General features: G+C 42.7%; 1 protein-coding gene across 4 annotated transcripts in view; it reads left to right on the plus strand.

Moving 5' to 3' along the window:
- Positions 1-6,644, plus strand: part of WNT11 (Wnt family member 11) — a 29,177-nt gene extending 22,533 nt beyond the window's left edge. For all 4 annotated transcript variants that reach the window (XM_064410840.1, XM_064410843.1, XM_064410841.1 and 1 more), the window contains one exon: positions 3,758-6,644. In XM_064410840.1, coding sequence (XP_064266910.1) covers positions 3,758-3,932 — 175 coding nt within the window. In that variant the 3' untranslated portion in view covers positions 3,933-6,644. The remainder of the gene's footprint in view (positions 1-3,757) is intronic.
- Positions 6,645-17,700: the final 11,056 nt, after the last annotated feature.

The raw sequence follows: 17,700 nt of genomic DNA on the forward strand, positions 1-17,700 counted from the left end.
TTTAGTGTCAGTCTCCAGTCATTCCTTGTGGATGAGAATGCAATTTAAAAGTAGATAAGATTCTGCCCTGAAAATTTTACATAAAGCTGTGACCTTGATATATTTTTAGGAATGTCTATTGTGTTATATATCTCCTGAGGGATTTGAATTATTTTTCTCTTTCTTTCTTTTATATGCTGCTCCATTACTAGAGCAAAGGGCATCAAAGAAATAAATAGGAATTTGATTTAAAAGAGAAAAAAAGCATTACACAGCAGTACTGTGTTCTGGGATTTGGGACTGCTGGAGTTCATGAAGGCAGATGGTTTTCCTGTGGTCAGAAAGGGCTGAGGGAATCACACAGCCAAGGGGATGAGATATTAAGGAAGGAACATCCCTTCTGTCATCCCTAATGCAACAGCCCAGGTGCTGGCAGTGTATGAGAAAAAGAACTACAGAAAGTGCTTAGATTTATGTTTTACTCCTGTAACAGCATCTCCCTCATCCACTGGGAGATGCACTGGCCCAGGAAGGCAGTGCTGTGCCCCAGAATGACTTTTTAGATATCCTCATTAAGAAGTCCTTATCAATAGGACTGATGGAGTGAGATTACATCCCTGCCATTATACGTCATAATTGTGGGTGGCAGTACAGAGTTGGCCTCAATTTGGATCCCAGGTTCCAGCTGTGCAACCAAACAAAAAAACCGTATCCTTCTATCTGCTGATGGGACAGAGTAAATAGGGATTCACAGTGAAGTTTTGTGACATTGCTAAGTTGGATTTCATCAATCTTAGAGGTCTTTTCCAACCAAAATAATTTTATGATCTCCCACTTTTAAAATTAAAATCTCTACTCATCTGGGGGAAGACTCTTAGAAGTTCTGGGGTGTCCTTCACCTCTGCTGAGGAGCCACCCCCAAGATGAGGCTGTATGATGTATTGCAGTGCTTCTGCAAATAAGGGCTGGAAAGGGGACATTTTGGACAGGCATCCCAAGTGGGATTTGTCTAGACAACACTGCTGACCTTCTCCCTTCCTAAAGAAGAAATAAGCACTGTGGCAATGGTAAAAGCTGTTATTGAGCCAGAACTTTGGCTGGGATTACAGCTGGAGCATAATTTCTCAACAGTCTTCCAAGTGCTTCTAGAGGTTACAGTGCTGTGTTACGACGCCGTCGCCTGCCTTCATGTTTTCTCTCCAAGGCTCAGGAGGAGGGCATTTCTCTGAGTTGCTGGAATTGTGCTGGACTAGGCCCAAAACAAATGAGATTGAACTTAACCCATCAGCGGGGAGCCTGGTGAGATCACAACTATAGACTCTGAAAGCTGATGTTCAGGGCTGCTTCTGTGGGTAAACTCCAGTCTTTCGAGTTCTCTGTCTTCTCCCACTGGCTGAGAAACTACCTGCTTCATGTTGTTTAATGAAAAATGAATCTAACTCATATCCAAGCCTATGCTTTTAAACAGAAAACAAAATCTCTCTTGCATTGTCAGTAAATTCTAAAAGCCGACACAGGTTTATGAGAGGGTCAAAACTTTGTTTTGGCTATGCAACCCACCCATTCTGAATGCCCCTATTTCCTGATACCAAAATGAGGGAAGTTTGAGGATTTATTTAATAAGATTTTTCTTTTTTCCTTTCTTTGTTTCAGACTGTGGGCAATGGGGAAGGTATATGGGAAGGCATATCTTCTCCTAGAGTCACTTTTTTCTTTTTTCCTTTTATTTTTATTTTTTTTTTTTTTTTTTTTTTTTTTTTTTTTTTTTTTTTTGGCAAACCACAGGAGTGGATGGAGGGAAAGAGAGAATTCCAGGTCCCAGTATAGCAGGTAGAAGAGTTTTGCTTTCTGTTTGAAGGGGGTAAATATCACTGCTGTTTGCTTTATATATTTGGGGAGTGAATGTCCTCAGTGGTGAGCTGGAGTCAGAGTGGACCCGTATTCCTGTTCTTGGCCATTTCAGTGAGCTCCCAGCATGAAGTGACATGGATGCACTGCACATCCCTTGCCACACTTCTGCAGATTCCCCATCCTCCCTAGGTGAACCTCCAGGAAACATTTCCATCCACTAGCAAAGCTGAGTAAGGCTCACAAATACCCTCCCCTCTTCTAATGTCAACACATGTATATATTTGAACCTTTGCTCTGAATACTTAATGCATTTATTAATACATTAATACTCCACATTTATGAGGAGTCATTTGGAGATTTCTTGTGGAGGGGCCCCAGTTCACAGGGGCACTACCAAGGCCTTTGGTTCAGCGTTAGGCAAACACATTCAGTGTGGCTGCCCACTTCAGCTTCAGTAGAGGCTTTAAAAGGTTTTTAAATATTTACATACGCTCCGAATGAGAATGAGTTTGGGGGCCTTTAAACACTGAACTTAAAGAAGAGCAAGAATAAAATCTCAACACTTCACTAATCCCATAATTTCTCCTAAAGCATTACCTCATGAGCAATTCCTATAATTGTCATGCATTTGTTTTCATCTATTAACAGTTGCTTAGCTCAAGGGTCCAGCTTATGCTTCTCTCTCCTCTTCCTGCCCCAAAGAAGCCTTAGAGTCTTTCTGTCCAAAATAGCCACAAAATAGCCACACAGAATAAAATTTAGGAGAGATGTCAGCAATTACCCACTCCATAAACCACCTTTCTTACAGTAGTTTCAAATGCCATCAAGTTCACAGCCCTATGGTGTTGGGTACACACCAAAAAAAGTGCAAGCATCTGACCAAACAGGAACACCTCCATCCTGGGTAGTCTTTACAGTCTGTGGAAAAATGGTGTCTCTAGGACATGGTTCATTGCATTCAAAATTCAGTGTCTGGTACACTTTCACGTCCAGTGAATATTGGAGTATTTTAGGAAATGGGATAGATGTTTTTTGAGGACGTATATGAAATGGTAATCAATGGATCAATGAAAGAGATTCCTCAGTTAAGGAGTTGCTTCTGAAAAACTTAAACCGTTCACTGGCAAGCAGACAAAATGAGGGCACCCAGCACAATAGCTGATTTATCCCACTGAGTCTGCTTTAATAAAAAGCAGAAGCAAAACAAGCTGTGAAAGTCTGTGTGACTCTTGGTGACTTGTCATCCTTCCCTGTGCTCCTGCCACACTTGCTGTTCCTGGGTAAGGACTCAAGGTGTTTTGGGGCAAACCACCCAGCTGCCCATGCCTTGTTGGGAGAAAATCAAAGGGAAAAAGGTGCACAGTCCAGCCCTGCTAGCACTGATTGTGATTTCCCTGGTACGATCAGTGCTGCACAATGGCTCAGGATTCTTCCTGGCCTGGGATCCTTGGCATGGAGACTGTTCAAATACTATTTGGCTGTAGAGTTCCTCCTTTGCCCTTTTCAGGTTAGGCAGTGGTGGACAAATACCAGTGTTTGTTCTTTAGGGTGTCATCTTCTTCCAGCTCCTTTCAGACAGTTTTGGAGCCTGCCTGGGAAGAACACTGATTGTTTGGAATGATTTACTCTTCTTGTGGAGGTATTCCAATAGCTTTGCTTGTCTGCTCGTGTGGGCCAGCGGACAAGCAGCCTGGGTGCTGCCAGGCCCAAACTGAGAGTCAGAACAGGAGTTTAAGGTTATTTTGGGTGCCATAGCAGGTGGTGTGATTGCAGCCCAGGGCTCCCCCTGCACCCTTGCAGGCACAGGGGGCTGTTGGCTGTGCTGGCTTCACCCTTGCAGAGCTGTCAGGCCCAGCAACGCCACGCAGCAGGGTTTGGGAAACCCAGCAGGAATTTGCACTTGCTCACAGCATTTTCCTTCTTCCAGACAGTGCAACAAGACTTCCAATGGGAGTGACAGCTGCGACCTGATGTGCTGTGGCAGAGGCTACAACCCCTACATGGACAAAGTGGTGGAGCGTTGCCACTGCAAATACCACTGGTGCTGCTACGTGACCTGCAAAAAGTGCGAGAGGACTGTCGAGAGATATGTGTGCAAATGAAAACTCTCCTCTGCACTCCTGGGAGCTAAGACAGCAGCAGCACCCCAGCACTGTTCAGAGAAGACATTTCCTCGACTAGACATCATTTATCTTGTAAAGACACAGACTTGAGGAGAGATGGTAGGAGGAAAAGCAACAATCACACCAGTGAAAATAACAACATAAAAAAACCTCCCAAAAAGCAACAAACCTACAAATGTTTCTCCTCACCAATAAAATGCTCTCTGAGAAGACAAAAGTTCATTTGGGATGATATCTTCTTCTAAAATATTTCCTATGGTTGCCAATGATGTCCAGCCATCAAGTGCCTTAGTATTCTGAGGAATAAATACAGAAACTTTCCCTGGGGGGAAAAAAGGCAACATTTGTTTGACAGTAACTAAGGCTCACAACTGCCTGTGCCTTCTAGCACAGGTACTGGGTCTCCAATAGGACCATCCCACAAGGGAAAATGTTACAACTTTTCAGCAATAACTGCCTTTGTTGCCAAAGACTTAATTTTCAGCACGGAATCATCCACTCTGAGTGATAAAAAAGTGGAAAGATTTCAGGTCAATCCCCTGAAATGAACAACTAATTTTAATCTTTCTTTTACACAGGTCTGCAACTTTGAGCTGATTGCTGAAGGAAAATATATCCTTGATTTGTCCAGGCTGGACAAAATTCAGCCATGACAAAAATCCCCTGAAATCTTGGAGGCAGTGAGAGTAGGGTAGGCTGAGAAGGACTTCATGGGGCCCACAAGAGAGCAGTGGAGCCTTTAGGATAAAATAAAAGAGTGAAATCCAAGTCCAGTGAGAGAGTAAAGGCAAAAAAAAAAAGCAAGCTCCTGCTCTCTATCTCTTTGCCCTTTGGGTGTGATACCCTTAGTCACTGACACTCTTCCACACTGACCCACCAAATCCTTGGGGAAATAAGCCACTGGATTCTTCCCCCACAAGAGTATTGGTCCAACCTCAGGATACTGCAGAGTGGAGCAGTCCTGGCTGTAGGGAGTACATCCATGGAAGTCAGCAGCTATTCACAGCAGGAAGAATGGGAACGTGTCAGTCCTTCACGTGGCTCTGCCCTGACACAGCAGAGAACCACTATCTGTGGCTGTACATATTTTCTTTTGTATGCAGATATACAGAAATATTTATGTCTTGTGCTTTCATCTACTTTACTTCCTACATAAATATATTTCTTATATTATAAACAAGCATTAACAATAGTATGAAATAAATGCTGAAGTTACTGGTGCAACAGCAAAATGTTAGATTATTGTTTCACACTTCTACTTGGAAAACAATTCTAATTTTCCTCCTAAGCATGGGAAAAGAACATGGTTTGAGGCACTCACTGGCATAGGGATAGATAAGTTTCTTTATTCCCAGACTCCCCAGCCTCTAAATGTTGAGCAGAATTAGCCAAGATACAGTCAAGACAATGAAACAGAACACTTGGAGAAAGGAAGAGTCACCACTGCTATTTTATTCTTTTAATCAGCGATCACTCTCATTAGTAAAATTTCCTAGTGCCCCTGAGGAGCTTAATAACAAACACGACTCATACCTCTCATGTCGTGGGTGGTTGGCTTCTGGCTCTTGCACATGGAGAGGAGTTGCTGTGTAGGGGTGTTTTTAACATAGCCTTGGCTCCCTTATTTGCTTTTTTTGTTTGTTATTGTTTTGTTTTGTTTGTTTGGGTTTTGGCTTTTTTTGTTTGGGTTTTTTTGTCGTTGTTTGGTTTTGTTGTTTAGGGTTTTGGGGGGGATTTTTTTGTTTTGGGTTGGTTTTTTTTTTTTAGTGGTCATCCAGCTCTGTGTACTGATTACAAAAAGTGATGTTGGAGAAGGATGCTGCTCCAGGAACAGAAGGCAGCAGAGCTTCTGATGTCTTTCAGATCATTCTTGAGCACCCCAACCCCATGCAAAATGCTATAATCAGCCAAAAAATCACTCCTACACAAAGTCTCTGTCACTTTCCTAGGGGGAAATATGTCAGTAACACCACAATCTTTCTCCAAATCCTCTTTTTTTCCCCACTCAGTCAATCCCCAGGGGCAAACTGCCTCTGACATGTCTGTGAGCAGCCCTGGGGAATTGGAAGAGAAAAGCATCATGTGCTATAAGAGCAAAATCAGAGGTATTTTGTTCTCTTCAGCTATTTTGCTTTGCTGTAATGGGTTTGGTCTTGTTGCCTCCTTCATTCCCCCAGTTATGAGCAGGCAAAAAAAGACCTTTCATTGTTTAACAGTGGTTTGTGTTATTGTCACCTCATAAAAGCTGATGGAGTAAAACATCTCTGCAGTGCAGTGATGAGTGGTGGGTGTCTTTAGGCTGACATGCAGACAGGCTGGTGGCACAAATCCCACTGCTCTCCAATGCCAGAATTTGGCTTCATTTGATATGTAAAGAAATAATCTACTCTCATTTTTTTAAGGAATTTTATTTTTATTTCCAGTTTCTGATGATGCCAACAAGGCACGGATGTTCTGACTGAAGAAAAATTTGAGCATTTCAATGCCATTCTGTAATGACTCTCTTTCTTGCTCCCTTGCTGATGTCATGAGTGTTTCTGCTTGGTGAAAAAATAGTAAAAAGGAAGAAATGGTCTATACATACACTATTTTCAGCTGCATTTCACTCCTCCCATGTCAGACCTGTGATCCTTGACTGGCTTTCTCATGTCAGAAGTCATCACCTGTAATTAAAAGAAGTGAGTAAACCAATTAGGCATCTCTACAGGTCTGTCAGGTGGGCAATGAGCTCACAGCAGAACTTCAGCCATGGTGGTAACTCACACTTTGTCATCTCATGCCACAGATGTCTGTAACTGAAGATGTTGACCTGAAATGGCTGAATTGTTTGGAGTTTTGCAGTTTGGGGCAACCACATTCAAAATCTCTGCTGGCTTGTCGAGATAATCCATCATGGGCTTCATCTGAACTTCTCTTCTTTGACAAAAGAGTCTGTGTGGCCCCAGCCCATGCCATAGGCTGTTAGTCTAGGAATTAACAGTGTTACACTACTTTTGCCATAACTTATACATTTCAGGCCTCTTTTCTTCTCTGGAGCAGCTGCACACTGCATTAGGAGTGTGCCCAGGGTGATGTACCTTCCTAAGGTGAGAATCATGCACAGGGCAAGCTCTGATAAACTGCAGCCTCCCTTGCTACATGGGCCTGCTTCATCCAGCAAACTGGGGTCATCTCATCACTCTGATGGCTTTAAGCTGAAATAAGGTAGGTTTAGATTAGATGTTAGGAAGAAATTTCTCCCTGTGAGGGTGGTGAGGCCCTGGCATAGATTGGCCAGAGAAGCTGTGGCTGTCCCGCCCCTGGAAGTGTCCAAGGTCAGGTTGGACAGGGCTTGGAGCAACCTGGTCTAGAGGAAAGCGGCAGGGGGTGCTTCTAAGATTCACCACTTCTAAGGTCTTATGAGCTTCTAAGGTCCCTTCCAGCCCTAACCATTCTGTGATTCTACGATGTCCCTCTGGATGCTCTGGCATTTCCAAATTTTTTCAGAAAATGTCTTTCTATGAGCAGTAGACAGTACTTTCTGCTTTCTTTTTAATAAGAACTAGGAATAAAGAGAGTGCCTATAATACAGGGCCATACTGGCAGAACCACCCACAGTACATCTTTCTCCTTGCTGTCTCTGATGCTTCATTCCTTGCATCAGCAGAGAGGCCACAAAAGTGTCACATCTCTCAATTTCAATTATCGATACAACAGGGATCCAAAACAGAATGGCCAAGTCATTTTTGCAATCTAGAGGAAGGTGTCCCTGCCCATGGCAGGCAGCTTGAACTGGATGGTCTTCAAGGTCCATTCCATCCCAAATCATTCTATGATTCTATAATTCTTTTGTGCATGTGCTGTGTGAAAGATATTTGGGAGAATATTTGTCACAAACCAGCTTTGCAAGGAAAATGCATCCCTCCTTTCCTTTCTCAGGACTTCAGCAAGCAGTTTTCAAGGCTTTGCTCTGAAACACTGAGATCCTTCAGCTATGCAGGAAATGGCTTTAATTACTGTGAACGTCTTTGTCAGGTGATGCTGTAGTTCCCTTCTTATGTCTTACCACATCCCAGCAGCTGATATAATTTGGCCTATCTCCATGTCATAGTATACAGTACTGTTGATTTACACTACCTGGCAAAATACATCTGGTTTATTCCCACAAACACTATTATTTCACAGCTTTACAATATTACACCTGATGGAAACAGCCAGGCTATCCTGAGGAGTATTATGCTGGTGGCCTTGTAGTATTTATTAATTTGAAAAAAAATATGATTTAATAAAACAATTTGGACTTAATGCTATTTTCAGATCTGAGGTTTTAGACCCTATATACATATGGCTGATTTAATATTTTTTGATTAATCCCCCCCATTCTTACCCCTTACAGTTTTATATCATTTAGGTTTCTCCATAAGGGAGGCAAATGCCATTCATTATAAAAAAACCTCCCATCTGATTGTGTATTTTATTCTACAAAAATAGAAAATATCTCAATTATACTAAAGCAGGCAGCCCACAATATTTCACATACAGCTAGAAAAGCCCTTGGTGAGAGGAAGGGGAGTGAGGGAAGAAAACAATCTGAATACAAGTGTGTCTGTCAGGAAAGTGATAAAAGACTCCCTGAGGGACCATCCCTCTTCCTGCTAGAAAACAGATCCTTGTAGACAACCATTATCATCCTCCAAGTGAGACAGACTTGTGCTGCCTGGCTCTGGGCTACCTGTTTGGGGAAAATGCTGGGAGGAGGCTCTGGAGGTACTTGGGAATATGGGGAAAAAGAGGAAAATTCCAGCCTGGGATCGACTGTTGTCAGACCTCCACCCCATGACAAAGGATTTGCCTTTCCCTGCATCAGACAGGGGTTGTGAAACACCATTGTTTTGTTCCCAAGAGCAGGTCAGACCTATAACAGGCACAGCTTTCTCCTCTGTAAGGGAGATGGAGCAGAAAACAAGATTTGGGAGAGGGGGAAAAAGAACAGGAAACTTAAAATCCACCTGAGATTAATGACTTTAACATGTACAACATATTTTGTTTTGTTTTACTCTCAGGAGCAGTTTCATCAGTCAGACAGAGTTTGATTAAATATCCCAGCAGAGCTTTGGTTTATTCATCTAAAGAACAAATTACCCTCTCCTCATGGAAGCAGCATTAACTGTGTTTTCTAATTGTGAGAGCAACAATAATAATAAAAATAGTAACAATAGAATACATTGTGGATTGTTTTTATTTCCTCTTTTGTTAAGAATAAGTGGACAGTATTTTGTCTGTATTGTAAATTAAATTAGTTTTAAATTTTAAAGATATTTTCTGGGCTGTGTGGGAAGTTTCCTTTTTTTTGCTCTTTTACGTGGAATTTTTCAAGGTATTTACCAGAACCATATTTCCTTGAAATTTCTCTTAAGGCAGAAGAGGGTATCACATAACTGCACAACTGCAGGAGCTGGGATGTAAAGGGATATGCTGCCAGGACTGCAGAGCTTAGGAGAAAGCCACCAGATCCATGACATAGTGCCAGAACTCTCGTGCTGCTGTCAATGTAAGGATGATATTCAGCTCTAAAAATTTCCATTGGTTGAGTTACTCTGTGAAGTCTACCCACTCTCATGACACAGCAACAACTCAAAAAGGGATGGCTCACGTGCTTAAGGCTAAAGATGTGTGTTACAGTTTTCCTGTATTGGTGCCAAAGCACTGAAAAACTTGGATAATCAAATCTTATAAATGCCAGTTATCAATAGATCTCTCTAAGTGGTAACTGATGACAAATGGGCTTTTAAAAATAGAGACCCATGTTTCTTTCAGATTTTCTAATTTTCTCAGGCCAGGATGAGGTCTGGAGTGTTGCTCAGTGGTGATGAATGATGAAGTGGAGTGAAGATGGAACTATAAAAATTAATCCAGGTAAAGCTGGGTGCTCACAATCCTGTGCTTGTCTGAAGCTCTAGGATGTGTGACAGCATAATTTCAACATCCTTGAGGATTGGCTACTTTCTCAAAATTCATGCTGTATTTCAGAAGAAAGAGGGATTTAAGATCTGTTATTCTAAGAGTCATCTTTCCTTCTCCGTTGTTTCTCATCCTAAATTTCAAGTTTTAAATTATCCTAAAATAAAGGATAATTTAAAGCATCTTATGGTGCTATAATCTGTGCCATTATGAAAGCCATTAATAACAGCAACTGTGTCATCATCAGAGGAAACCAGCTGTTAGGCATACTTCGAATCATAGAGTGGTTTGGGTTGGAAGGGACCATAAATCTCATCTCATTCTGAAGCCATTCGTGCCCATAGGAATGGGAACATCTTCCACTAGAACAGTTTGCTCCAAGCCCATCCAACCTGGCCTTGAACACTTCCAGGGACACTTCCAGCCACAGCTTCTCTGGGCAATCTGTGCCTGTGTCAGTCAAATACCCCCAGGTCAGTGAGGTCCATCGTGCATTGGGGGATCCCAGACTTTCTCTGCTGCCTGCAGACACTGAAAACACACACCAACTGCAGCTACCTTCCACTCAAGATGCAATCAATTTTACAAAGTGCTGCTCGTGTTGACCATCGGGCAGAAAAACTGTTTTCTTTTCTAAATGCCTGCTCTCCCCAGGGCTGGTCTCCTCACATGGCTCAGACAGATTAAAACCCCACCTCAGTGCTCACCTCTGCAGGTGCTTTCTTCCTTGCTGCCAGCAGCGTGTGAGCTGTGGGGGTGGGAGCTGGAAGTACCTTTGCTTTTGGGGGAAGTGGGAGATGACAGCAAGCAACTCCAAGCTTGAGAAGCAGCTCTTGGGTATGACATAAAATGGTTGAGATGACACCTGCAAAGAATGGCCTGATTTAAGACAGCAATAGCTCCCCAGCTCGCCCTGACTCCCACACACAAATTTTCCTCCACTGGGTGGAAGACTCTTCTCAGCAGTTTGCACTGAAGCATCTGGTGCCATTTGAGGTACTTCAGAGTGACCTTGTCCTCGTGAGAATTCTCTGCCCACCAGGGAAGAGGAAGCATCCAAGGGACACCCATGGCATTTCAAGTAGTACTGACATTTAAGCAATTCAATTGCACCCCTGCATCTGGTGATGCAAGGGCTTGAGGACTGTTTTTTCCCTTCACAGCACTGGTCCCAAAGGCTCTTCCAGGTCTACCATGAGCCAACAAACTGGATGACACTCAAAAATCAGCTGTGCAAAGCCATCAGGCTCATTCTGCCTCATAAGTGCCATTGGCATCCACAGTCCGGGTCTGACCTCCAGATCTCACAACCCCAAGTCACCAAGAGGGGTCTCTGAGTAAAGCAGGGCCTTAGTATAAAGTCACGAGTTGTTGAATGAACTGCCCCAGCAGGAATTCATTGGGCAGGTTTTGGAGCAATCTGTTCTCAGCTCTCTGCAATGAAGATGTTTTCAGAGTGTAGAGATCTGGAATGCCTCCAAAGAGAGGATTGGGATAAGATGAATTATGTCTATTGGGAGTTAGTGTGACCCTTTTCATGCAGATATCCGTTGAGCAGATGTTGGAAGTCAGGTGGGGCTTATCCTTAGCCTGATGCTTGTCATAGGGGTCCTTTTGTTTTGATGTTTGGTTTTATTATAAACCAAGCTAATTAGTTATTAAGTGTAGCTGGACTATTAGCATCAAAGAATGAGCCTATGTAACTCCCATGCCCAAAATGATTACAGCTGGTTTCTGTTGTGCTACATAAATTGCTTAACAACACTTCCAAATTAAACAATGAAACTCAACGAATGACATCAAACATTGTAAACATGTGAATTTAGCTGGTTAGACTTATTTTTTTTCCTTTTTCTCTCCATTGGAGGGAATATTTTCATCTTGGGATTTGCACAGAATTCCGAGGAAACTAAAAAAGTTACTTTTCATGGAGTTTGTAAAGAAAATGAAACCATTCAAGCACACTTCCCACTTCACAGTTGCAATGAAATGTCAGACTGAAGGCCCTGAACTTGATTCACATTGATAATTGCACTGGCACAAACTGAATTTTTTCCCCCCAGCCATTAAGGAGGATATTTCAGATAATAAAGCATAAACAAAGAAACTTCAAAGAACAAAATGAATGCCATACAGTGACTGTGTTTTACATGAACACTGATTTGCTGGCAGAGGATTTCTCCTTACAAAATATTTTCCATTACTCTGTATCATCTGGTTAATAGCCTAAGTGCCCAAGCTTACCTTCAGGAGATTTAGATAAACTGAGAGATCTTCCTGCATAGAAAGACCATTCTTTCAACATCATGGTTTTTCTCCTCAAAATGATCTTAGCCAGTGTAATAAGACTGACCTTCTTTCCTTTTGATATCTTGCTGGTGTTTCTGAACATTTCTGTCAATGGTGTATGCACTGGATGAAATACATGAGAATATAAGAATCATGAAATATATACTCTGAAGGTAAAAAACCTTTGGAGCTGTCAGGGGTTGATATACTCCAAGTGCCTTTTACACACCGAAATTCAGTAGTGAGAATTGAGTCTCATGAGATATATTTTGGCTTGGTTTAATCCAGAACAAGTGTTCTTTCCCAGTTTTATAACTAATACAGACGTATAAATAGGCTAGATATAAAGAAATTTGGTATGGGAATTCACCAACATTTTTATTAAATAATACTCACACCCCCTTTTATCCCATCCATTTTCTCCTTCTGTACCACATCCCACATATTTTCAGCAGCTCCCATGCAGGGAGGCACCTGGAGTGAGAATCATCTCATCTGGGAGACCCCACACGTGAGCTAACCCGGCGCTGTCTCCATGATGGACACTGTCTCCATGATGGATGGGTGCAAGGAAGGGATGAGCCGGCTGTGCTTCCTCTGCCGTTCTACATTTCAGCCCAGGCTAGAGTAGGAACACATGATTTGTGTTTTAGCTGCTTTGCCTCTGAGATCTCACCAGCCTCACCCAATTCTGGTGATAACTGAATCCAGGACTGGTTCTGCTGGGTTTCATGTTAAGGGGCTTTTCTCTGTTCTAAGTGAGGGTAAGTAATGGAGTTATGTTAGAAATACAGTGGAGGTGGGTTTATGTTTATCATCACCCTGTAGCTATGACTGACACAAAAAAGATTAAAGCAAAAAAGCCCAAAATAGAACATCTTGCAGTTTTAAGGGTTTTTTTTTTTAAGGCCCAAGTTTTCAGCTAGGATTTTCCTTGACAGGATAAAGTACATTTTCAAGCTCAGCTTCTTAATGGGCTACATCTGCTTAATGTAATTTTGCATCTGAACTGTGTGTCTTGTCAGACACAGGCACAGTCAGAGCTGCATTCAGCAGTACTCACTTTCCCTGTAATCAGATAAACTCAGCCCAATAAATCAGTTTTAATGGTCTCGGTATCACCCTGTTATCATTGTGAGTTATTCAGTCTGGGCTTCCCAAACTTTCCCATTCTTTCACAATGAAAGGAACTGAACTCTCAAAATACATAAATTAGTTTCTCTCACTTTTTCTTTCCGTCTTTCCTTATTTTCTTCCTTTTTTTTTCTTCTGCTCTCGCTTGCTTTTCCTGGCTTTTTTTTTCTTCCTTCTCTCCCTTTCCATCAAATGGCTGTATAAAGTAATTCACAGTTACACTTCTATAAAGTCTAGCTTTCTGCTCAAAGAGAAACTATTTAATTAGGCAGTTGTGACCTGCCTCTCAGTGTAAATCAGAAGCAATGATTTACACCAGCTGAACATAGGAATTCTGCTACTTGGTAGCAGATTTTTTGAGGCCCTGTCTTGTAGAGTGCATATTAAATTAGCTAGAAGAACATTTTTAAAAAATACAGTTGTATTTTACGCTCTGATTTTTTTTTCCCTATTCTTTATGTTCCCACATTTTTTACATGATTAAAAAAGTGAAAAGATAGACCTGTCTTTGCAGAACAGACAGGAGCTGGGTGATAATGGCCCGAGTTCCCTCCTACATCATGGCCAAGCTGAGGTGCTGAACATCCCATACAAGGCACCGACAGCTGGAAAGCCCACTGGAGCCCACAGTGATTTTCAGGGATCTAAGGGGCCTCCAGAGGCATCTGGAACTGTGATGGATGGATGCAGCCCACAGGCAGGTTACTCAGGTGGTAAGAAGGTGGAAATAGATGTCCAACCTGTACAGGAAAGGATGGGAAGGATAGTATAGCATGAAGGAAAATAGGATGCAGCATTTGGGGTATTTAATTTTCTCACCAAACTGATGGATCAGTCTGTGGGACAAATGAATTCAAGGAGTGAGACTCATGAGAATTTTATTCTCATCTCATGCAGTAAGCTTAGGCCTGGCAGAAGGTTAGGAAAGGCATGAACTCTTGGGAGTGGCAATATCCTAAATCTCCCAGCAAACTTGGCCAGAGTTTGCCTCTCAGAGCCAGGAACTGTAGGAGAAGTAGCAAGTTCTGGTAAGTTAGTAGAACTGAACTTTCGACCTTAATTTGCTGAGGATATGAGTATTTTTTAACATTCTTCCTCCATCTTAATGAATGTGGACTGTTTGTCCAACCTCCATCCTTTCAGGTGCTGCCTTTTCTCCATGTCCAGTTCCAGCAAACTTTGGCAGTGAGTTGAGATTTCAAGAACATCCAAGGTGGACAATATCCTATCTGCCTAGATGTGCTAGTTCTGCCATTGAGCTGGTTTATCCAGGATTCCCTTTAGAAAATGGCATCAGGTACACGTTTCATCCTTGTGTAAAGTAGCCCAGCTCTGATTAAGGTGGCACACTGCCAGAGAAGTTCAGCATTAGTCTTCTAAATGATCAATTATATTTGGGATACTTAGAAGAAAAAACCAAAGTACTTGTATTCCTTGTGGAGCTAGGTGAATTTACTTCACTATTTGAATTAATTTAGTGATAATAATCCCAAACTCTTGGACCTGATAAACTTAGAAAATTGTGGCTAAGTCACCTTTGAAACATGCTCAATTATATGAGCATAGAAAGTCAAAGAAAATAATTTCTCTGAAACACCAATTAATTTTCCTGCTATGCTTTGTGCTTGGTTACAACTGGGACTTCAAAAGAGTGTGCTCGAGAGTGGAAAACCACAATATCCTTTAAATATGGTGTCCCAGCTACGTCTGAACATTCTGTTTGGACTTTGACCAAACTGCTGGGCTTAAACCCAGCTCTGGAGCTACCAGATGGACCACATTATTCTCACTTGCAGAAACCCCATCAGACAAACTGTTTCTACCAAAACAGGTCTGTTGGCCATGGAAAGTGTGAGGTACTAATGGGACACTCTGTTCCTGTCACAGGTGCCATGTTCCTTCAGGTAGCCATCCCAGCTTCTATTGTACTTGTTTTTAAACTTCCCTGGACCAGAGAGAGAGGGAAAGGTCTGCTGGAGACACAGCCCTGCACGCAGATGGAGCAAGGCCAGATGGGCATGGTTAAATGAGGACCACTGATGCCTGAATGAGACATCTCAGCATCACCGCAGCCTGAAATGTTTCACAGGGGAATGTCTCAGTCCAGCCAACAGGCACTGCCAAAGAGAGTGACACGTGTTGGAAACCACACTTCTCTTTTAAACTCCAGTGCCTGTGCACAGCCCCGAGATACCTGCATCTCTGGCTGCCTTTGACTAGTAAATAAACCAGGCTGGATCCTGTCCACTGGCTGCCCATGGCAAGTGGCACAGCAGAACTTACGGGTGATAAAACCCATCTGGCACAGCAGCCAGATGGGTTTTATCACCTAAACAGATTACTTCACCCCCACTGAGCTTTGTCAATGGTCCTTGCCCTTTGCTAGTATCCAACATGCCTGGATGTTGTCTGGGACTTGCTAGTGCTCAGCCACAACAGGGAGTAAGGTTTAAGCACTCTTATGTAGTCATGGAACAGAGCTGGAGACATTGTTCTGGCTCTAGCTGACTCTTTAATACAGACAGATCCTTGGAAGCTGAAAGCATTTTGTAACCCTTTGATTTCCCTTTCCTGAAACTGTACATTCTCCCTTTGGGCTCCTCTCACCTTCTCATATCCCAACAGATGTTGGCTAAAGACCTAACTACTTTGTGTGTCCTGAACCTATCTCCCAACAACTTTATATGTTGTCCCTTAGTCCTCCTTCTACAAGAGAAGGTTCTTGTACTGAAACAGATCCCTCTTCATCCCTCCTGGATGTCCTTCCCAGACATCCTCTCATTTTCACATAGCTATCACCCTTATAATCCTCCAGGATGCATAACAGAGGCAGAAAAGGGATATCCTGTTATAGCTGTGGCTTGAAGTCAAGCAACACACAGGTTGAACATCTGCACCTCTATTGTGCTTGTTCCTCCTTTGTGAAATCCCTTTATATGCTGTTCAGAGAGAGGAGAACACAATGAGGACCAGGGACTGATCACAAAATGCCTCAGAAGTGGTTAGTTTCCTCATCTCAGGAGCTCAGCTAACTTTGGGAGCTGTGGTTTCAAGAAGAAACTTCTGAGAGTTTCATTGCATGGCAATTACTTGGGCCACAGAGGTCTGGGCCTCAGGTGGAGGTCTTAGCCCCAGCCCTGAGTGCATGCAGAAGTTCAGGTTTCACAAGAAGAAGTCTGCAGGGGAAGTAGAGGCCTATCTGTCTTGAGAACTAAGCAGGGGGCTGGTGAATCAGCCCACAAGACCTTCATGGCACCACGAAACCTTGCCAGTTTCTAGCACCCTCCATTCCTGCTGCATGGATAGGGAGTGAGGAGCTGAGCTCCTCAAGCATCTGGGGAAATGAAAAACCAACTGGCTTTTCTGGCTTCACATCAAAACAGAAAACAGATGGGATCTTTGTACTGTGGTTTTCTTCCTCACTGGCAAGCAGATGTTGTAACCTTTTCTAGAGCGGGCTGGAGACATGGGCCCTCTTCTCTAAGATCTGGCCAAGCTCCCTGCCAGGAGAAGGAATATCAAAAGTTACAGACCTCTTCTTAGCCCAGTTTACAGCCTGCAGACTGCCTGGCCTGCAAATGGGTAGGAGAGAGTGGTGGTGAGGGGCACTGACACCACTTTATCACTGCTTTGCATCCCTAGGACAGGATCTGCAAAGGGAATCAGGAGTGCCAGCTGGCTCAAGGCAGAGCTCCTCGCACAGCCTGTGTGGGGTTTTGCTAAGCATACGTAGTTGACTGTGACCTGGTTGTAGAAATGAGTGAGAAGTCTGGGTCCTTTGTGTGCACAAAAAGGTAGGTAGTAAGTTTAAGGGTGGTCTTGAAGGCAGAGGATTGGAAACCATTGAGAAAACTAAGTGGAACAACCAAGGAAAAGAAGGGAATAAAGTCACTGATTGCTTCTCAAGCTGTTCTGTAAAATGTCGTCTGATTGGTTTTCAAGCCAGAAAGATTTCAGGTCCAGTGGGTTCCAGTAATGATGGTAAAATAAGGAGGAGCATTGAGAGGAATTTGTAAACTTTGTACTTCTTTCCCACTTTTTAAATTTTCATGAAAAGGACTTTTGTCCTTCCTGGCATAAAATCAAACTCAGGAGTGAAAACCTGTCTATCTTCACCAAAAGAAAAGACCTTTACTCAGAAAGATTTCCAATACTAGGTTTGTGACATTGGAGATTTTTTTTTAAGGAAGAAACATTTCTATGCTTTTAATGGTGTGACACATGATATATTTCTTGGGGTGGACTTGTGCAGGGCTGGAGTTGGACTTCAATGATCCTCATGGATCCCTTCCAACCGAGGGTATTCTATGATTCTACATTTTGCAAAATTTCATGTTGTCCTCACTGATCTATGTATATTATGTGTAGAAACAGCCTTTTCACA

This window comes from Passer domesticus, chromosome 2 (genome assembly GCF_036417665.1).
Source record: "Passer domesticus isolate bPasDom1 chromosome 2, bPasDom1.hap1, whole genome shotgun sequence".
NCBI lineage: Eukaryota > Metazoa > Chordata > Aves > Passeriformes > Passeridae > Passer > Passer domesticus.